General features: G+C 36.0%; 1 protein-coding gene across 5 annotated transcripts; it reads right to left on the bottom strand.

Moving 5' to 3' along the window:
* Positions 1–7,020: 7,020 nt before the first annotated feature.
* Positions 7,021–15,982, bottom strand: LOC108360601 (dehydrogenase/reductase SDR family member on chromosome X). Of its 5 annotated transcripts, none has more exons than XM_017612952.1 (7): positions 15,232–15,982; positions 14,846–15,168; positions 9,161–9,381; positions 8,834–8,941; positions 7,920–8,093; positions 7,645–7,852; positions 7,021–7,576 (listed from the first exon to the last, which is right to left on the bottom strand). In XM_017612952.1, exons 3-7 carry the CDS (start codon positions 9,336–9,338, stop codon positions 7,180–7,182), a joined length of 1,065 nt encoding a protein of 354 aa, XP_017468441.1. In that variant the 5' UTR covers positions 9,339–9,381; positions 14,846–15,168; positions 15,232–15,982; the 3' UTR covers positions 7,021–7,179. The 5 variants fall into 5 exon arrangements, with proteins under 5 accessions (XP_017468441.1, XP_017468443.1, XP_017468442.1 ...); XM_017612954.1 differs by lacking the exon at positions 14,846–15,168 and having other exon boundaries at positions 15,232–15,402; positions 15,464–15,982; XM_017612953.1 differs by lacking the exon at positions 14,846–15,168 and having other exon boundaries at positions 15,232–15,495; positions 15,806–15,982.
* Between the last annotated feature and the right edge of the window lie 1,662 nt (positions 15,983–17,644).

Raw genomic sequence — 17,644 nt, 5'->3', positions numbered from 1 at the left:
TTGGAAAATGGGCGTAGCACCGCCCACTTGTGATCACATATATGTATCTCGCTAACCGTTCTAGCAATTTGTACCAAGCTCGGTATGGTTATTGTGCTTGCCACATAAAAGCAAACCGTTGAAAATTGTTGAAATCGGACTAAAATTGAGGCCGCTTTTTATACAACGGTAAATTTCAGAAATGCTTGAAATTTCAATATTTCGAAATTTAAGGACGCTAGTTTACTTAAAATGTATACACCCCGGCTTATCATGTATCGGTAGCTTTCGGAAAGGTGGAAAACATATATTTAATACTTGCGCCGGGTATTTAATGTTCGGCTCCGCCCGAACTTAGACTTTCTTACTTGTTTTGCATTGGTTTTACTTTAATCTCGTCCCATGACTGCGGATACGCATATTTATTAATTTTTTTTTTTGTTTTACGTTAGTTGGATACTTTGCTTAGAATCTGCATAAATGCTTTTTCGGAATTAGCAAATTTACTTTTATTACTTTTGGCCGCTGTTGTCCCATTGTGCGAACGAACGAACGAATTAAATGAAAACGAAATTAAATACACACATCGGTAATAAATACCGACTTTAATTATTCAATTGAAAAAATAACTAAAAATGCAATATACATACATATGTATATACACATTAGACTGCATCACTCCCCATACGAAAAAAATCAGTACTATTTTTTCAATGGAATTATAGAATCTATTATATTTTAAGACGTCCACCAAAATATTTCGGAAAAATATTAAGATTTAAGCGAGCTGGACCGATTTGAAAATACCTCCAAAAATGGAGTTTTTTATGAATAAAAATAGTTTCTTTAAGATTTTTTTTTTAAACTCCCTCAAATGACAAAACGGTTCAAGCTTAAAAAATTTGCATAAAAATATTTTAAAAAAATTAAAAAAAAATTTGAGCGGAATCGTAATGATGAGATTTTTGATGCTGTTTTCTAACTTTTTTCAAAGATTGGTATAAGAAAAACTTGAATAACTGAACCTAAGCTCTTCCGATTTAGACTTAAGAGGTGTCATTGGAAAGGTATTTTCTCACCCTTTCTATTTATTCTATTTATTTGCTAATAAACTCATTCAAAGGATGATAGAGAAAGGTAGGAAGAGCGAACGTCATTTAAAGTTGAATTAAGATGTGTTGGTGTTTGAAAAAAATAAAAATGGGAACCAAATGACTTTTTTTCGCACAGAAATAAAAACAGTGTGAAAATACCTTTCTACTGAGATCCCACAAGTCTAAATCAGAACAGTGTTGGCCCAGTTATTCAAGTCTTTCGTAAATCAATTTTTGAAAAAAGTAAAAAAACAGTATCAAAAATCTCATTCTTACGATTCCGTTGAAAAGATTTTTAAATGTTTTTATGCAGATTTTTTAAGTTTAATCTGTTTTGTCATCTGAGGGGACTTTTTTCAAAAACTTCTCTAAGAAACTATTTTTATTCATAAAAAACTCCATTTTTGGAGGTATTTTCAAATCGGTCTAGCTCACTTAAATCTTAATATTTTTGCGAAATATTTTGGTGGACGTCTTAAAATATAATAGATTTTGTAATCCTGGCGGAAAAACCGCAACTTTTTTTGGTGATGCAGTCTAATATACATATATTCAAATTAGCTGGACTGGCCTAGCCAGCGAAGAATCCGAAAAGGGAAAGAAAAGTGAATGAAATGCGGTTTTTTATCAGTTTACCCAAACTACAGGCGAGTAGTAATGCAGTCAGGCTAAATGATCAATAATCAGAAGGGTCCTAGATTTGGTCACCCGAAAACTTTGGCCACCTGTTCGGAATATTTGAAGCACCCGAACTATTAAAATCGACTCTGGTCTTTGAAACCCCACAAGAATTCCTAAGACTCTGCGATAAGGGTAGCTAAACTGCCACTCAGAAAGCTCGTAGGAATAATCTAAACGTACCGTCAGATCAGGTCATTTTAATATATTTTTGGTAACTGCCAAGCGAACGAAATTCTAAGGGTCAGATATTTGCTTAACAACTGTAAACTCTACTCACGAGTGTGGCCTCGGACGAATTGCATCGAGCTTTGTTAAAATAATCAAATTGTATTTATGAAGGAAATTCACGAATAATTAAGGTAAAAGATACTCAGTTGCTAGCTTGAAAGCGGCACTGACATTTCGACGGTTTCTTCAGTTATCGCTACAATAACCAATTGGACAGACATTAAAGTAAAAGTAAAGTGTTCGTATATAAGCGTTCCATCACCTAAAAACTAATTTGTATTTCTGCATTCCACACACTATAATAGCATTTTTTGCGTTTATCTTTTTGATTTTTTCAACGCTCTAAATATCGGGTTGCGCTACAGTCGGTGGTTTAAAGTGCTACATATATAAAACGGGATGTAGTAAGTGTTGTTAGTGGTGCGGCTTACCAAAATGAAATCGATGGCTATAGTAATGCCTATCAATCTAACGATGGTGAAATCGATTAATCTAGGTATCGAAAACAAGAAGTAGAGCTTGACCTGTCTACGGCCCCCATCGCCTGACAGTACTTACTGTGATCAGGGTGCACCCACTAAGTAATTATTGTTGTCGAAGAGGACCAACTAAGACTAAACAATGGTACCAGCACAGAGCTACTTCATTTTTTATGCCAGAATTTGAAGTGTGTTAAAGCAGTCTTTAACCAGTTTGGATTACATCATCCTGTTTGAGAGTGCCCGGCTGGCTGCTTGGCTATCTGAAAATATAACTGGGAAGGCGCCCCTCAAACCTTTTTCTAGGTTTAATTTGACGCAGGCTAGAACTAGGCTAGGCAAAAATTTCAGCCTGGAAAACCACTTGTTGTTAAAGTAGCAAAATTGTATAAAAAAATATTTTAATAATCGTCTGTAGCGCTCCTCTCTAGCGACCAATTTTTCTCACACACTTGCTGTCGAACAGTCCCCCATTTCATTACATACAAAAGCAATGATTGATTTTTTGTTGAAATTGTGCTTCGACGGCACTGTTTCATTGATTTTGTGTTTTGCTCCATAATCTACCTGTTATTATCAAACAAAATATTTTCTTTACAATGGCTTTCGTTGCCAAAACAGTGTAGCTTTTTTTTGTGAAATTTGTTGCTTTTCGTTGATTTATGACATTTTAATGTGTCTGTCAAGTGTTTTAAAGTGTGTGCATAAATACAGTTAAGTATACGCAGTTACAATAACGTGTATTGTATGTACACAATAGCTACTCCACTTGATGTTGAATATATTTCTATGAATTCGGTTTATTATGAATTATGATTTGAAAAAAGTTTACCTTTTGCCTGCTATGTACATACATATACCTACAGCTGTATATGTACGTGTGAAATGCACCTATCGCAAAATAAAAACTTACAAAATTTAGAAATGCGGTGTGTTTTCGTATAGCGGAAAGGGAAAGGCGGCTAGATATTGAAATAAAGGGTAAAAGTAGAAGCAGCCTGCGGGAGAAGCTTTTTAAAGCTTTCTGAGAATTTAATTTCAGCGTGATTGGAGCAAAAAATTTCTCTAGTCACCGTTGATTCGGATTAAGAATNCGCGGAAAGGGAAAGGTGGCTAGATATTGAAATAAAGGGTAAAAGTAGAAGCAGCCTGCGGGAGAAGCTTTTTAAAGCTTTCTGAGAATTTAATTTCAGAGTGATTGGAGCAAAAAATTTCTCTAGTCACCGTTGATTCGGATTAAGAATAGGCAGATAAAGCTTTTACCCTGTGCGCATCTATATCGATGATGGGCACCGCCTTGTCCGCGGGCAAAGCTTTTTAAAGTTTTCTTAATATTTTGTATAGGCGCGTGCTGACTTAAAGCTCTCTCCGCTCATCGCTGGTCTATATATAACAGTGACGTTTAGAGAGAGTATCCTGTGCACATCCATAAAAAATTTATAATAGATTTGTGTGACAACATCAAACTACAAATCGGAGGAGCTCAGATGTATATATACATATATGTATAGATTTTATGTCATCACGGCCAATATATGTATAACCAGGTTGAGAAGCTTTTTGAACATTACTATGTGGGGGGCACATAGTAAAAGACCTCTCCCTCGTCTCTCATCTAGATGAAAATTAAAGGCTATTTTGTTTGTCCGTGAAAGATAGACTTACGTTGTTCTTTCAAATGATCACAGATATATATAATCACCTAACGAATTCTCCAGATATAAGCAATTTTTATGATTAACTCTTTATCGTTAAACAAAACCATTAACCACAAAAAAAATTAATTCAAGCAAGTAGTTCCTTCATAGCCAATTTCACAAAAGAAATTTAAAAATATATTTTTTTATTTGAATTTAATATGAAAACTGACAGAAAGGATAAAATCATTTTTCACTTAAATTGCGCGTAAATCTCTTAAGAATTTACCTATCTTTCAATAAAAGAAAATTTAGATCTCTTGAGTAGCAAATGTCATGTTTGCACCATTGCGACGATGCGGCGGTCGATGCTTAAAATGACTGGGAGATGACCGTTCGTCTGGTGGTGGAGTTTATAAGGTTTACGCTCGCTATGGCTACAGTCAGGCGAGCTGCTTCTGTTAGACGTTGGTGAGCTCCAGTAATGTGTTCACTGAGACGACAGTCATATCTTGGTACTCGTTGAAGGGGTCATTGCGATCGAGGCAAGGAGTGACTCTGCTGTACTCTACTGAGTGGTGTACAATGTAGACGATGCCCCAACCCCACGTTGCACTGCTGCTTTGTTTCTGTCCAGTATTACTGCGCCTTTGTAGCGTACTGGCCGAAACAAAGTTTTCTTTTGTTTTTCGCTTCCTTCTACCCTTATTTCCTTCACTCCAACCGATAGGAGCGAACTTGCGTATAACTAATTTCGCTACTAAAAGCTCAGCTTGAAGAGCAAAGCAGTTGATTGTCGGTGGCGAGCTTATACAATGGGGAAAAGTCTCCATTAGGGGTGTTCGCGCCAAAACGATCCCCACCAATGGTAAGAAAGATAGGAGCATAATAGGGGCGCCGCCTTTTTCTCTTATCACGACACTTGTTGTCCGCCGTGAGATGGCAATGGGAAAGTAGATGGTGTGTGTTCGTGTGCCCCGTGGTGGCGACTGCTCTAGCACCCAATTCGTTTTTATAATTAGCGGGCCAGCGCCAATCGATCGGGCACCAACCACACCGCCACTGAAGCCCGATGGATTTGCGGACCGGCGCGTATGTTGCGGCTCAACTTGTAGCTGCGCGCTGGGGCAGAACTAAGTGCGCATTGAAGAGGAAAACGTCCTTATTGTGTGCGAACTTGTTTTTGAAGTGATTTGCTATTTATAAAAAAGTGATTTCGTAGCAGTCGCGATAGTATCTCTTTTTAGTTAGATTTGTGAAGTGCCAGGATTGGCATTTAGCCTGGAGATGGAGTCTCAAATCTAGGAGAGGCCCCAGTCGAGGTGACAAAGCAGGGCATAGCACCGACGGGGGGGCACCGCACACCCCGACCAAAGCCTAAGTATTTCCTGTGTTTTTGCCTGTATTGGACTCGTATGTAGATAGATAACGAAATGAGGTTTGCACCGCGACCTAGTGGGCTACTGTGCCCTCCACTCTTCACCATACCTAATTCCCTGAGAAAATTTAACAGTACTTTAGGGGATAGGGAGTGAATGTGCCTAAGCTGTGGGCACATTGAGCCTAAACTTCTCTCACGTTTTCTGCAGACTGCATCACATTCGGTGAGGATGTGTAGAGGTGTCTCGCTGATAGAGTCGCAAAACTGACAAAGGTCACTCGACCAAATCCCCAGCTTGTGTAGATGCCCCTCAGCCTGCAGTGTCCTGTGAGGATGACTGTTATTATTCTAAGCTGCCCTTTTGGGAGGCCAATTAAACTTTGGAATATTCTTACGTTATAACCTCCCAGTAAACTCTTTGCCTGACGCATTCCTGACGAACTTTGCCGGTTTTGATCCCTCAAAGTGATCCTCTCTATCCTAAGCTCCTCTTTTAGAGTGTTGGGGCCCACTCCTAGGAAGGCTCTTATGTTGTCGGTAGTTTTTTCCAATTGTGCTCCTTATCCCGCCCTTTTAGCATTCCGCGCCCAGAGCCCAGTAACTTGGCGGGTTAAAGTTACCACCGGTAGGTTGGTAGGTATTGCGAGTGGTTTTGTAACCTTTTTTGCTTGCTTCGGTGCGCTCCAAAAATAAGTTTTTATTTTTATTTTAAACTTTTGTTTTATATTTTTTTTTTGTTTTGTGTAGTAATCTCCCGTCTCCACTGTGTCAGTCGGTTGCTAATTCTTTTTGTCACTTCCTTTTTGTGCGTATACTACATTTGTTTATTGGTTGGCCGCTTTGTATTGTTGTTGTTGGGCACTGCAAGTGCATTTGGTACATTCGGTTTTTAGGCCACTTTTATTACAAAAACTAAGGTGACGACTTAACTTTTATTAGTTTTGTTTTTCAAAAAAAAATCTCTTATTTTGCCATTTTTTTTTTTAAACTTCCTAAATCAAAGAAAAGACTTCAGATATTTCATTTACGTTAGTTATTTTTGCGGCTCCGCATCATTATCTTGAATTTGTGCTTTGTAACAATTTGATAAATTAAAAAAAAATTATTTTCCTTAGTTTTTTAATAAAAATTATAAACTTTATTATTACAAATTTTAATAAAATACAATTGCAATTTAATCAATTGTATGATTGTATTCATGCCTACATAAATGCTTCTTATTTGCTCTAATACATACATATTAATATAAATGTTTGCATTGAATTTGCGCGAAACTTTATAAAAAAAAATGAAACCAAATTTTAGTAGGATCAGACTAATTTCTGTTTATTATTAATTTACACTTTTTGCTGAAATTTGTTTAAATAACCAATTGAGTTTCAATTAAAATCATAAGTTCATTAAGCTTTTTCACAATTGGTTCATTATCGATAGGCGTTTGCAAATTTTCGTGCGAATTGACTTATTATCGCGAAAAAGACGCTAAAGGTTATATTTTCACTATTTTTGTTCAATTTGGCATATTTTTATTTTTATTTTTAGTAACGGTAATAAATATCCTCACTTCCTCAAAAAATTGTATAATGTATAAAACAGACTGTTTTGGGCGGTTTAAATATACTGGAATACAATGAATATGACTTCAAATCCGGTGGCATACATAGTTTCCGTTAGTTGTCACAAATCCCTCCTTGGTCGCATCAAATTTTGCCATTACCGAATTCTTCAATTTTCAACAGCTCGCAGGTATATTTGAATAGTTTCTCACATTTAGCTGGATTCTTAGCATCTGGATGCATGTGTCCCAGTCCACCATTGTTCAAATAGGTGCCACCTTTGCCCTCCACTTTAGGGTCGATGGCAGCAAACACAACAGTGCGTGAACCTTGCTCGGGAGTTTTGAAAAGCAATTTTTTCATGAATGGCACATAAGTGGTGGCGCTGTGCTCAAACAGATCAGTATCCACAATGCCTGGATGCACGGCATTCACCTGCACATGCGCCGATTGTGCGTCCAAGATGGTTTGCTGATGGCGTGTGGCAAGAATTTGTGCCAATTTCGACTGACTATACGCAGTGCCGGGGTAATAGTGTTTGCTGTGAATGAAAATACATTATTATTAAAAAAAAAAAACTATTTCATTTAGCAAGCTTAATATGCTTACAGTCCATTGATGTCATTGTAATTGATGCGGCCGATCAAATTCACACACGATGAGATGTTAACGATGCGCGCATTCTTGCCCTCTTTGCCAGCAGCCTTCAGCTCGGGCAAAAGGAGATGCGTGAGTAGAAAATGGCCCAAGTAGTTGGTGGCAAAATGAGACTCATTTCCATCGGCGGTCAATTTGAAGGGCGCAAACATAATGCCAGCTGTAGAAGGCGTTACATTTTAGTATTCTAGCGCTGCTAAATTAAAAAAACAAAAATTCCAACTTACCATTGTTGATTAGCAAATCCACTTTGTTATAGCGCGCCTTAACTTTTTCTGCAAACGCTTGGACGGACTTCAAATCGCCAATATCAAGCGTCTCGCATATGAGCTTGCCATCAGTGCTTGTAAGATCGACAATGGACCTGACCGCGGCTTCGGCGCTGACGGGATCACGTACACCTGCAAGTATAAGCGAATAGTGAGTGAGTAGTCAAGCGAAATTGAAGTATGAGCAGTCACTGCCAAAATGTAGGCAACGCTTTGCCAGAGCTATGCGTGTAAAGCAAAGTGAATACTAGGCAGTAAAGTGTAGCATTCTTTTAGGCATAACTTGTAGAGAGATGCGCTAGCGGTTGAAGTGGACTAGTGACGAGCTTTTTTTTTTGTGATTTCGCTGCGTAGGGAAAAATCTTATTCATAGCTACTTTTGTGAAACTATTTATTTTTATGCAAACTAAGTTTAACAATTTTTTGCAACATCGTTGGTGTCGTTGCAGCTCAAACTAATCAGTATGATTCTCATGCTTGAAACAAATTCTACGCTGTCTGTCGTTACTGAATGATGCACAGCTTTTGTGTTGGCATACGAAATAAGCGGCCAGCAGGTTTGAAGACAAGCAAGCTTACAGACATATTTTATATCACATTCAATATTCGCAGCACGCGCAAGTTGAATATTAATTGAAATCTTTAGATATTGATTTACATTAGGGTGGTTAAATTTCTGTTACCTGAAGAAAAATTCTATATATTGTTTTAAGAAATTAAAATCTGAAGACCAAATATCAGTAATGAAATGCATTAATGCTCAGGAAACTTGAAGCATGCTTAGAAGATTGAAAATAGGACATTTGCTCATCTTGCTCTGTATGAGGATAAAATTGTTTGCTCAACATTTTTCATTCCAGTCGAAAACTTACCCATTATTACAGTTATATCACAAGCCAACAGTTTCTCTACTGTTCGTAGGCCAATGCCACGATTGCCACCAGTTATTACGGCTACACGTCCAGGTTGCTTATAAAGTGCTGAAGAGAAGAGAAATATCTATGTATTCTATATATTATACATATAAAATTAAAAGCAAAATAGTGGCGCACTAATTGAAGTAATTAAAATTTTTATGTTCATTAAAAGTGACTACTAAAATTTTAGTTGTAATAACAATGTATTTTTCTTTTTTATTAATTATCACAATTAACTTAAATCGACCTTCTACAAATATACATATTTATGCTTGTACTCACCGACACGATCGCGTGATCGATATGTGAAATCGTTATACAAGCCCACTAGGCCAATATATTGATAGCGCAGCTCTGTTTTGAATTCATACCAACTTTTTGGCATCTCCTTCGACGTTTTGGCAAAATAAAAGCCGCAGAATATAAATAGAGCAAAAAGCGCAATAAATAGGGTTAACATTGTGGACGGCTGTGTTTATTTGGCGACGAAAAAAATGCAAAAGCTGTAAAGAGAAGAAATATTAAATTTAGTTTTCTATATATTCTATTTTCTTAGATTAATAAAATAACATAAAAGCATAAAAAAGTGCGATAAGTGCAAGACTAAGTAGTTTGTAGCGATTGCTTGGCCTGATAAGCACAGCTACATGATGACGTGGTGGCGCAGAGTTCAATTGTGGTTGACTCAATATATATGTGTGGTGCTTCTCAATATATTTATTTATGTATTGCATAACACAAAAGATCTTAACGATAATGGCGCCGTAATGGGACATTCATTTATGAAATTACACTCTACAAATCAGAGATATGAGCTTTTGTTTATGATTTCTGCCGCCCGGCTTTTCTACTGCAAGTGTGTGCGATTTTATAAATAAAACTAGCGAAAACCCGCCCGTTCCGCTGGTCGTCTTTAAAAAAATCTAGATTAATTAATTAAATTAAGCCGAAAAATACTGTGTGTTTTTTATAAAAATTCTCGCGCATGAATAGTAATGAAAGAAGTTTTGAATAGTAGTAGCAATTAAAAAACGTTTGATGTGATTTACTTTATTACTTTTTTTATTGTAATGCTCTTTGGTATACAATATTCTTCGTTTTTCCATGCGTTGTTGAATAAATGAACAATACCGATGGCTTACCAACTCTTGAGCATGAAACATAAAGTTGGCCATGAGAAAAACATGGGTATTCTAAATCAATACCACAAATTGATAAAGTTTGGCCTTGTGACTTATTGATAGTAATCGCGAATGCAAGGCGAACANGCTTCACAGAAACCTTTGCCAAAGCAACACCAACAACGTGTGAAACTTTCATTGTGTTCCTTACACGCGTTGCTGAGATTACCACGGACAACGGCACACTTTTTTTCGGCTTAATTTTTATATATATAGATTTAATTGAATATCACGAAGGGTATACCATTTTTTAGAGATTAATATGCTCTAGAACACTTCCTACTTTTGGTAGACTGGTTTTAATATAAAAAAAAATTTGCATAATGAAACTGTTTTGTTCTCTAAAACACGTGGTGATTAGAAAAAATATGAAAATTATAAACAAAAAATAAACCCGTTCTTTGCTATGCTTAAAGCATAACAGGCAAAATAATAGTAAGCATGAATTACTATGTATAGTATAAGCAGATTAATTTTAGTACGCAGAATAACAGTTGTTCTGGTATGCGCAGCAAGTGTAGGTTTCTGGTCCAGGGTTTGACTCGACGCCTGCCCTGAGCAAAAGAGTCCGAAGCAGAAGTTGCCTCATGAACAGCGTTAACGAGATTTCGCCCATCTAAACAGGGTTAGATCGTCGAAAACACAACCCTTTGGACGGATAAACCCCAGTAATTCCAGTATGTAGAATTTTCCCAAAGAGGTTTTGAGCGATGTCCTTTCTATGAGTTACATGGTGTACCGTGCCGGAGAAGGTAGGAAATCTCGAGCGCTGCTGATCAAAACCGTCTATCATCCAAGCTGTTACGAAGTGTAATGCGGTGGCGATGCATTTTCCGAGACACGACTTGATGCGAGGCTAATTGCAGGTGTATAAGGTGCAGGGAAGACTAAGATTCGTGTGGCTCTGCAAAGTGAAAGAGTAGAAAGAGTAGAGTACTTAATAGGCCTTAGAAGTATCCTCGTTCGGCACACTACCTAAACTTTTTGTTTAGTTTGATTTGCCTGGTGCTGTGTTTCCATTGGAATTATAAAATCTATTATATTTTAAGATTTGCAGTTGGGTTTTTTTAGGAATAAAAACAGTTTCTTGAGGAATTAAAATAAAATCCATCGGATGACAAAACAATTTAAGCTTAAAAAATCTGCATAAAAAAATTTCAACGGAATCGTATAAAGAAATTTTTGATGCTGTTTTTTTAACTTTTTTCAAAGATTGGTATAAGAAAAACTTGAATAATCGGATCAAAACTGTTCCGATTTAGACTTTTTATTTTTTGCAAATATACTCATTCAAAGTATTAAAGAGAAAGGTAAGATGAACGAGTGTTATTTCAAGTTGAATTTAAATGTGCCGGTATTTGAGAAAAAAAATTTGGGACGTGAATGAGTTTGTTTTGCAAGGAAATAAAAATAATGTTAATAACAGTTCAATTTTTCGGTTACAAAATGTGCGGCAACGTTCAGAATAGGCCTGTTAATATATGTTGTAGCGTGGAAGAAAGCTAAAAATGGTAAATTGACATTTTATTTACGAATATGAGTACATATTGAGAGGTCTTATATTCAATACCCTCTATACGCAAATTTTCATAAATTCCGTTTCCAACTATTATTTACTATTTTTTCGCTAACTAAATATTAACAAATATGTTACTTAGACTAGAGTATTCGTAAATGTAGTGAAGTAGACGCAGAAAGCATTTTAAATAGTTATTTAGCATTATTTGCCAACTATGTAAACAAATCTATGTAAATTAATATTTTACTTGGTGTAACCACAACGTTTTAAGATCTGGATACTCCGTTATACATATATATGTACATATGCACTTGTTACCTACTTATTTACACAACCATTTGTATCGAGTATTTACGTCGTCGCTAGCAAAGAAAGGTGCGTCTCAAATTGAGTGGTAAAAGTTTGAAAACATTACAGTTACATTGGACATTGTCAAGCATTGACATGTTTAAGTATTTACATACTTGCGTTAGTACTGGTGCTCACTTAAGTTTAGCTTTTTTCTCAAAANTACTACCGCTAAAACGTGAACACAAATAAAATAAAGCTATCGCTTGGTTTTACACATGAGAGTGGCTTTTAGACGTGGCTACGATCGTTTTACAAACAATGTCTCCATGTGTATAAATGGACTAAAGAAGGCGTGTGACGGCATTTAAATAGTTAGCCTCTTCATAATGTTTAGATTCGAGAAAGAGTCTAATACTTAGGACCAACTTACTTTTTAGGGTAGTAAGGTGACAACGATTTTCAGAGAAATTAGTTTTTAAAACCCCTCCTGCCTTGACTAAATAATTCTCTAGCGCGATGTGAGAGAGTGTTAGTCGAATGTTGTATGTACGGAAGTTGTTTTTGTCAGTTCCTTTAGCGCTATCTGGTATAAAACCGCAGACAACGGATGCCACAGTGTAATAGCTCTCACTAAAGCATTAAACAAAAGGAAATTAACCGAACAGGTTTATTAATAACCCACACACTTGGTTGGAATTACATTACATAATTAAAAATTTGTTACAAGGGCCTTAATTGGCTCTGATGTGTGGGTATAAATATATAAAACTACTTAAGTTGTTTAAAACATACAGATTTAAATACATACACACATAAATATGTATGTATGTGCGCACACATTACGAACGTGTAAATTACTGGGTTAAGAGTCAAGTTGTATTGACCTTAAACAAGTTTCGCTGCATCAGTGCAGTGAAAAAGCTACAACAACGGTCAACACATCGGGAAACTTGCCTGTAACTACCATGTACTACTGAGGTTTTTATGTCAAAAACTGGATTAAGAAAATAATTAGCTGACCCTTTTGGGTGTCGCAGAAATAATAAAGCACTAGATTTAATGTTTAAACTTTGCTTAACTTGTAAATAATTTTAGCACTCGCTGTAATGTTGGCTGACGACAAAAATGGAAAGCACGCACCCACCCCGTCGGAACCGGTCATGTATAGTCATATACCTAGAAATGTATGGCCTTAGGCCATTCCAGAATGCATCTTTTTCACGCCAGGGTAGCGCAAAAAAGAATGTTTCAAAGGGCATTACATGATCAGTTCGCTGTCTTCGGGATGTTGGTAAGCATGTGTCCATGATCTTATACGTTGGAAGCTCCAAGCGAGAGCGCAAACATGATCCATTTACTGTCATTGGGATGCACGAGTCCGATTTCTTATTAGTTAGCAGCTAAAAAACGGACAGCTTAAATAAAGCCAAAGCTTTTACGTCAGCATGCATCTTTGTATACATCCTAAAAGACATACATGATGAAATTTCCGACTGGGTACATATGAACATACATTCCCAATAAACATTAGGCTTCGTTAACAATTCGAAAATGTTTGGAAAACTAATATTTTTTCAAGTATTCGCTTCGAGAACTAGGCCATTCTCCAGAAAAACGGAACCTTCGTTACCCAATATATTTTCCCTTCGTTATGAATTCGAGATCCAGTCCATTATCGAATTGAAATTTTAATGAGAGAGGGTGATTTTCTTATATTTCCCTTCGAGAATGAGCTGGACTTCACTTTATCTCTTGCTACTATGGTTTTCATTTTATTTCGAACCGCTTTGGAGTGTACTACGGTTGGTTATGAGTCCGTTCTCAGTTCGATGTGCATATTGGATATCCAGTGTCTTTTTCGAACGTTCGCCACAATGTTTATTGGGTTGTATATATGTATATATGTATGTATGTATGCATGTATATATGTATGTATGTATGTATGTATTTGTGTGCGTATTAATGCAAAAGTTAATAAGCTAAAGAAGAAATTTAAAATGGAAAACAGGCCAAAATGCACACAAAAAAAAATAACTCTCTCAATTTCCGTGAAGAAAAAAGTGTTTAAAAAAAGCAAATGCAAATTTTGCATTGCAAATATATGGCTGAAAGGGCATACATATGTGAATGAAACTCAGCATATGAATACGTTAACAAAGAAATAAACAATCAGCACACGAATATGGCCAATAAACAAATTAATGCTGACTAGCATTGGCATAGGTATGAGGAACAGTTGTATAAATTGAAAAGGTGTAGCGAAGAAAATGTTTAGAGTTCATTGGCAGCAGGTGAACAAGAACGAAAGAGCGATTTTAGAAATTGGTTAAACAATTGTTAACAGGTTACTGATGACGAAAAGGCAATTGGTTAGCAAATGCGGTTCGGATTACTGCTGACAAAAGAGAAACAAATTTTTTTTTATTGTTTTAAAAATCAGCATTAAGGAAATTTTTTTCTATGTACTTATCGCTCATTTATTTCAATAGTGTCATAATCCAAAAATTACAAATAAAAAGTTAAGCATGCAGAAATTACCGCCACCTTCTCTTCTATGTTGTGTAAATTTCATAGCTGTATCGAAAGCCAATACCTCGCCAGAATAAAATACGTATTAATTTTTACTATTCAAAGCTTTAAATCAATTTAATTAATTTCTTTAAATTATGGGATGTACTTAAGTACATAAAATCTATCACAGCAACAGCCGAAAACAGGGAATATTTATCTACAAACGTCGCTATTTTTTCGTTTTAAATTTACTGCTAAATAAGAATTAGAAGCTACTTAAAGTCATCAAAGCAAACCATCCAAAAACACTTTTGCTTGACATAAATCCGAGCTAATCGCCATGGAATATGATGGCGTGAAGCAATGTTTGAGTGCGTGTGTATAAGCTGATAAGGCGAGCTTCAACGCTCGTAAACCAAAAGAAACTAAAAAAATGTAGGTAGACAGAAATACAAACATACGTACTACTTATTCACACTCGTGGCGGTAAAAACGCTGAATGAGCAGCAATAAACTTTCTTTTTTCCCCCAATTAATACATGAGAGGCCACATATGCACCTGCATATCTAAAGGCACAAACGAATATCCACAGCTATAAATGTGTATGTGGGTTTCAGTGCTGTTCAGTTGGCTTTTAGCGATTTTTCTTGGGTCTTTTAACAACTTTGGCATTCGAAAATTTACTTAAATTAGTTTTGCATGCGGGATGAAGCAGTGCGTTGAGACATCATCACATGTATGTAAATATAGACTACAGATATAAGCTAGCTCCGTCTGGTGGCCTTAGCTAAAAGTTGATTACATTTCCATCGTTAGTAATCTTCATAAATACATTGTAATACATACATACCTTGTAGTGGCGATAGTGACAATAATATATTATCGCTGTTCCTCTTTCGAGTTAATACTGAGTCTGCCTTAGCAAATACACCAATTCCCACTTATTATTAGAAATTGTTTTCCTCTTTTAATAGCTGATTTTGATAGACACGTTTTTGTCAAGTCACGTAAATTCTATTAACTATTGTTTCTTAATTTTCTCATCAACGCTTAAGCACTTAGCACTTAGTACAATATGTTACCTGGCTGCGCCTGCGTTCGTAAACAAATATCGCTAAAAAAAGCGCAGGTATGGATAACAACAAATAAATTATAACATCAAGTCCGTCGCCGCGCTATAACATTCATAAGCTCCCACCACAACCAATCGCCGAGAAACTCGCAAAGTGACTAAAAGCTCGATGTTGCCGGCACGTCTTCCATAACAATAGGAGCTAGCGCTTCGCTACGCAAAGCAAGCAATGTCAATGGGAGCTACTTGCTAATGTTGGCCACGGCGTTGAGTAATGCTCTCTGCTAGCTTTTTAATTTGTGGTGCGATGAGCGCTGGCGATAGCACAAAAGAAATGAATTCACGCGCTCACATCGCATGTGACACTCGAATGGGCTTTACAACAGAGGAATGTTGATGCACTTCACTTTACTTGGAACATTGTTCCTTATGAATTTTGTTTATTTTTGCTAAAATGTTTCGTCGGAACTCTTTTTTTGCCTCTAATTTAAACAAATTTGCAAAATGCCGGCACAAAGAAGAAATAAATGAGCAGCTGAGCTATCAGCTGATAAGAAAATAAGCTGTGCTGCCACGACGGTGAATTTCCGTCAAACGTGGTAATTTATGTGTGGTGGATTTTTATTGAGGAATTTAAGTGGAGAGTTAAGAAAATGAACTAATCAAGGCATGAACTAATAAGAAATAGATGTGCATAAAATAAAATAAAATTGTATTGTGGCGAATACTGCGGCAACACAAAGCACAATATAACCAGTAAACAACCTTCGGTGAATTTGGCGACTGCCTTCCTCGGGGATGAATATGCTAGGGATGAAATTATTGGTACACACGCCTTCCAAGCACGCAGGGTTGCTTTTAAGAAACAAAAAATAATTACTCCAAATGTTTCAAAAAGGTATAGTGTAAAACGAAATTTATTGAATAATTCCATATAAAATGGTATACATAATGACTCATTTTCTAAACGATTTAAATAAAACGCATTTCATAACCTTTTTTGTGCAAACGGCATTTGCGAATTGATAGAAAAGTACTACGGATTGTAAATTTTTGTTAACTATGAGGTGGATGAAAATTTTCAACCCGGCCTGACGGTTTTGAAGAATTTTTTTGTTCTACACCTTTTCCAACAGTATTTCAGAAAAACACAAATGTATTTCAGAAAAGGCCAAATGTATTTCAGAAAACCTCAAATGTATTTCAGAAAATCTCAAATGTATTTCAGAAAAACCCAAATGTATTTCAGAAAAGCTCAAATGTATTTCAGAAAAACGCAAATGTGTTTCAGAAAACCTCAAATGTATTTCAGAAAAACGCAAATGGATTTCAGAAAAATATTTTTAGAATACAGCTATGCTTTTCCGAAATACATTTGTGCTTTTCTGAAATACATTTGCCCTTTTCTGAAATACATTTGTGTTTTTCTGAAATACATTTGAGGTTTTCTGAAATACATTTGACCTTTTCTGAAATACATTTGCGTTTTTCTGAAATACATTTGAGGTTTTCTGAAATACATTTGGCCTTTTCTAAAATACAATTGCGTTTTTCTGAAATACATTTGTGTTTTTCTGAAATACATTTGGCCTTTTCTAAAATACAATTGCGTTTTTCTGAAATACATTTGTGTTTTTCTGAAATACATTTGCGCTTTTCTGAAATACATTTGAGGTTTTCTGAAATACGTTTGGCCTTTTCTGAAATACATTTGTGTTTTTCTGAAATACTGTTGGGAAAGGTGTAGAAGAATAAAAGTCAGTAAAGACAAGTCTTTGTTGTATAATTTCTGATTTTAATTGCTCAACTTCTTTTGCACCAGAGCAACTGTCAAAAATTTCCAGCAGTAAAAAATTACGAATTGGCACAGCAATGTAAAATTTTCTCGCCATAATAAAAAAGTTTTTTCAACATGGATCTTTTCTACTAATTGACATGAAATTACTATCTCAACGCTCGGAGCGCTGCCACTGAGGGCTTTTGCCAACTTATAAAAAAGAGAAAATTTGGAAATACCAAACAAAAATTTTCAGATTACTCCTTGTGAATACGAATGCCATAGTTTTTACCTGGCTCGTGGGACTACGCAAAATTTTGACAGCTTGTAAATATGTATACACATAAAGTTGTTGGCGGTAATAAAGAGTCAAAATCAAAATGGAGAAAAGAACAAAAATCGTACGTTAGCTGT

Source organism: Rhagoletis zephyria, unplaced genomic scaffold (genome assembly GCF_001687245.7).
Source record: "Rhagoletis zephyria isolate East Lansing unplaced genomic scaffold, Rhagoletis_zephyria_1.1 Rzeph_scaffold_00593, whole genome shotgun sequence".
NCBI classification, from domain to species: domain Eukaryota; kingdom Metazoa; phylum Arthropoda; class Insecta; order Diptera; family Tephritidae; genus Rhagoletis; species Rhagoletis zephyria.
The sequence above is the reverse complement of the archived record's forward strand: the minus strand, read 5'-3'. Positions and strand labels throughout refer to the sequence as shown.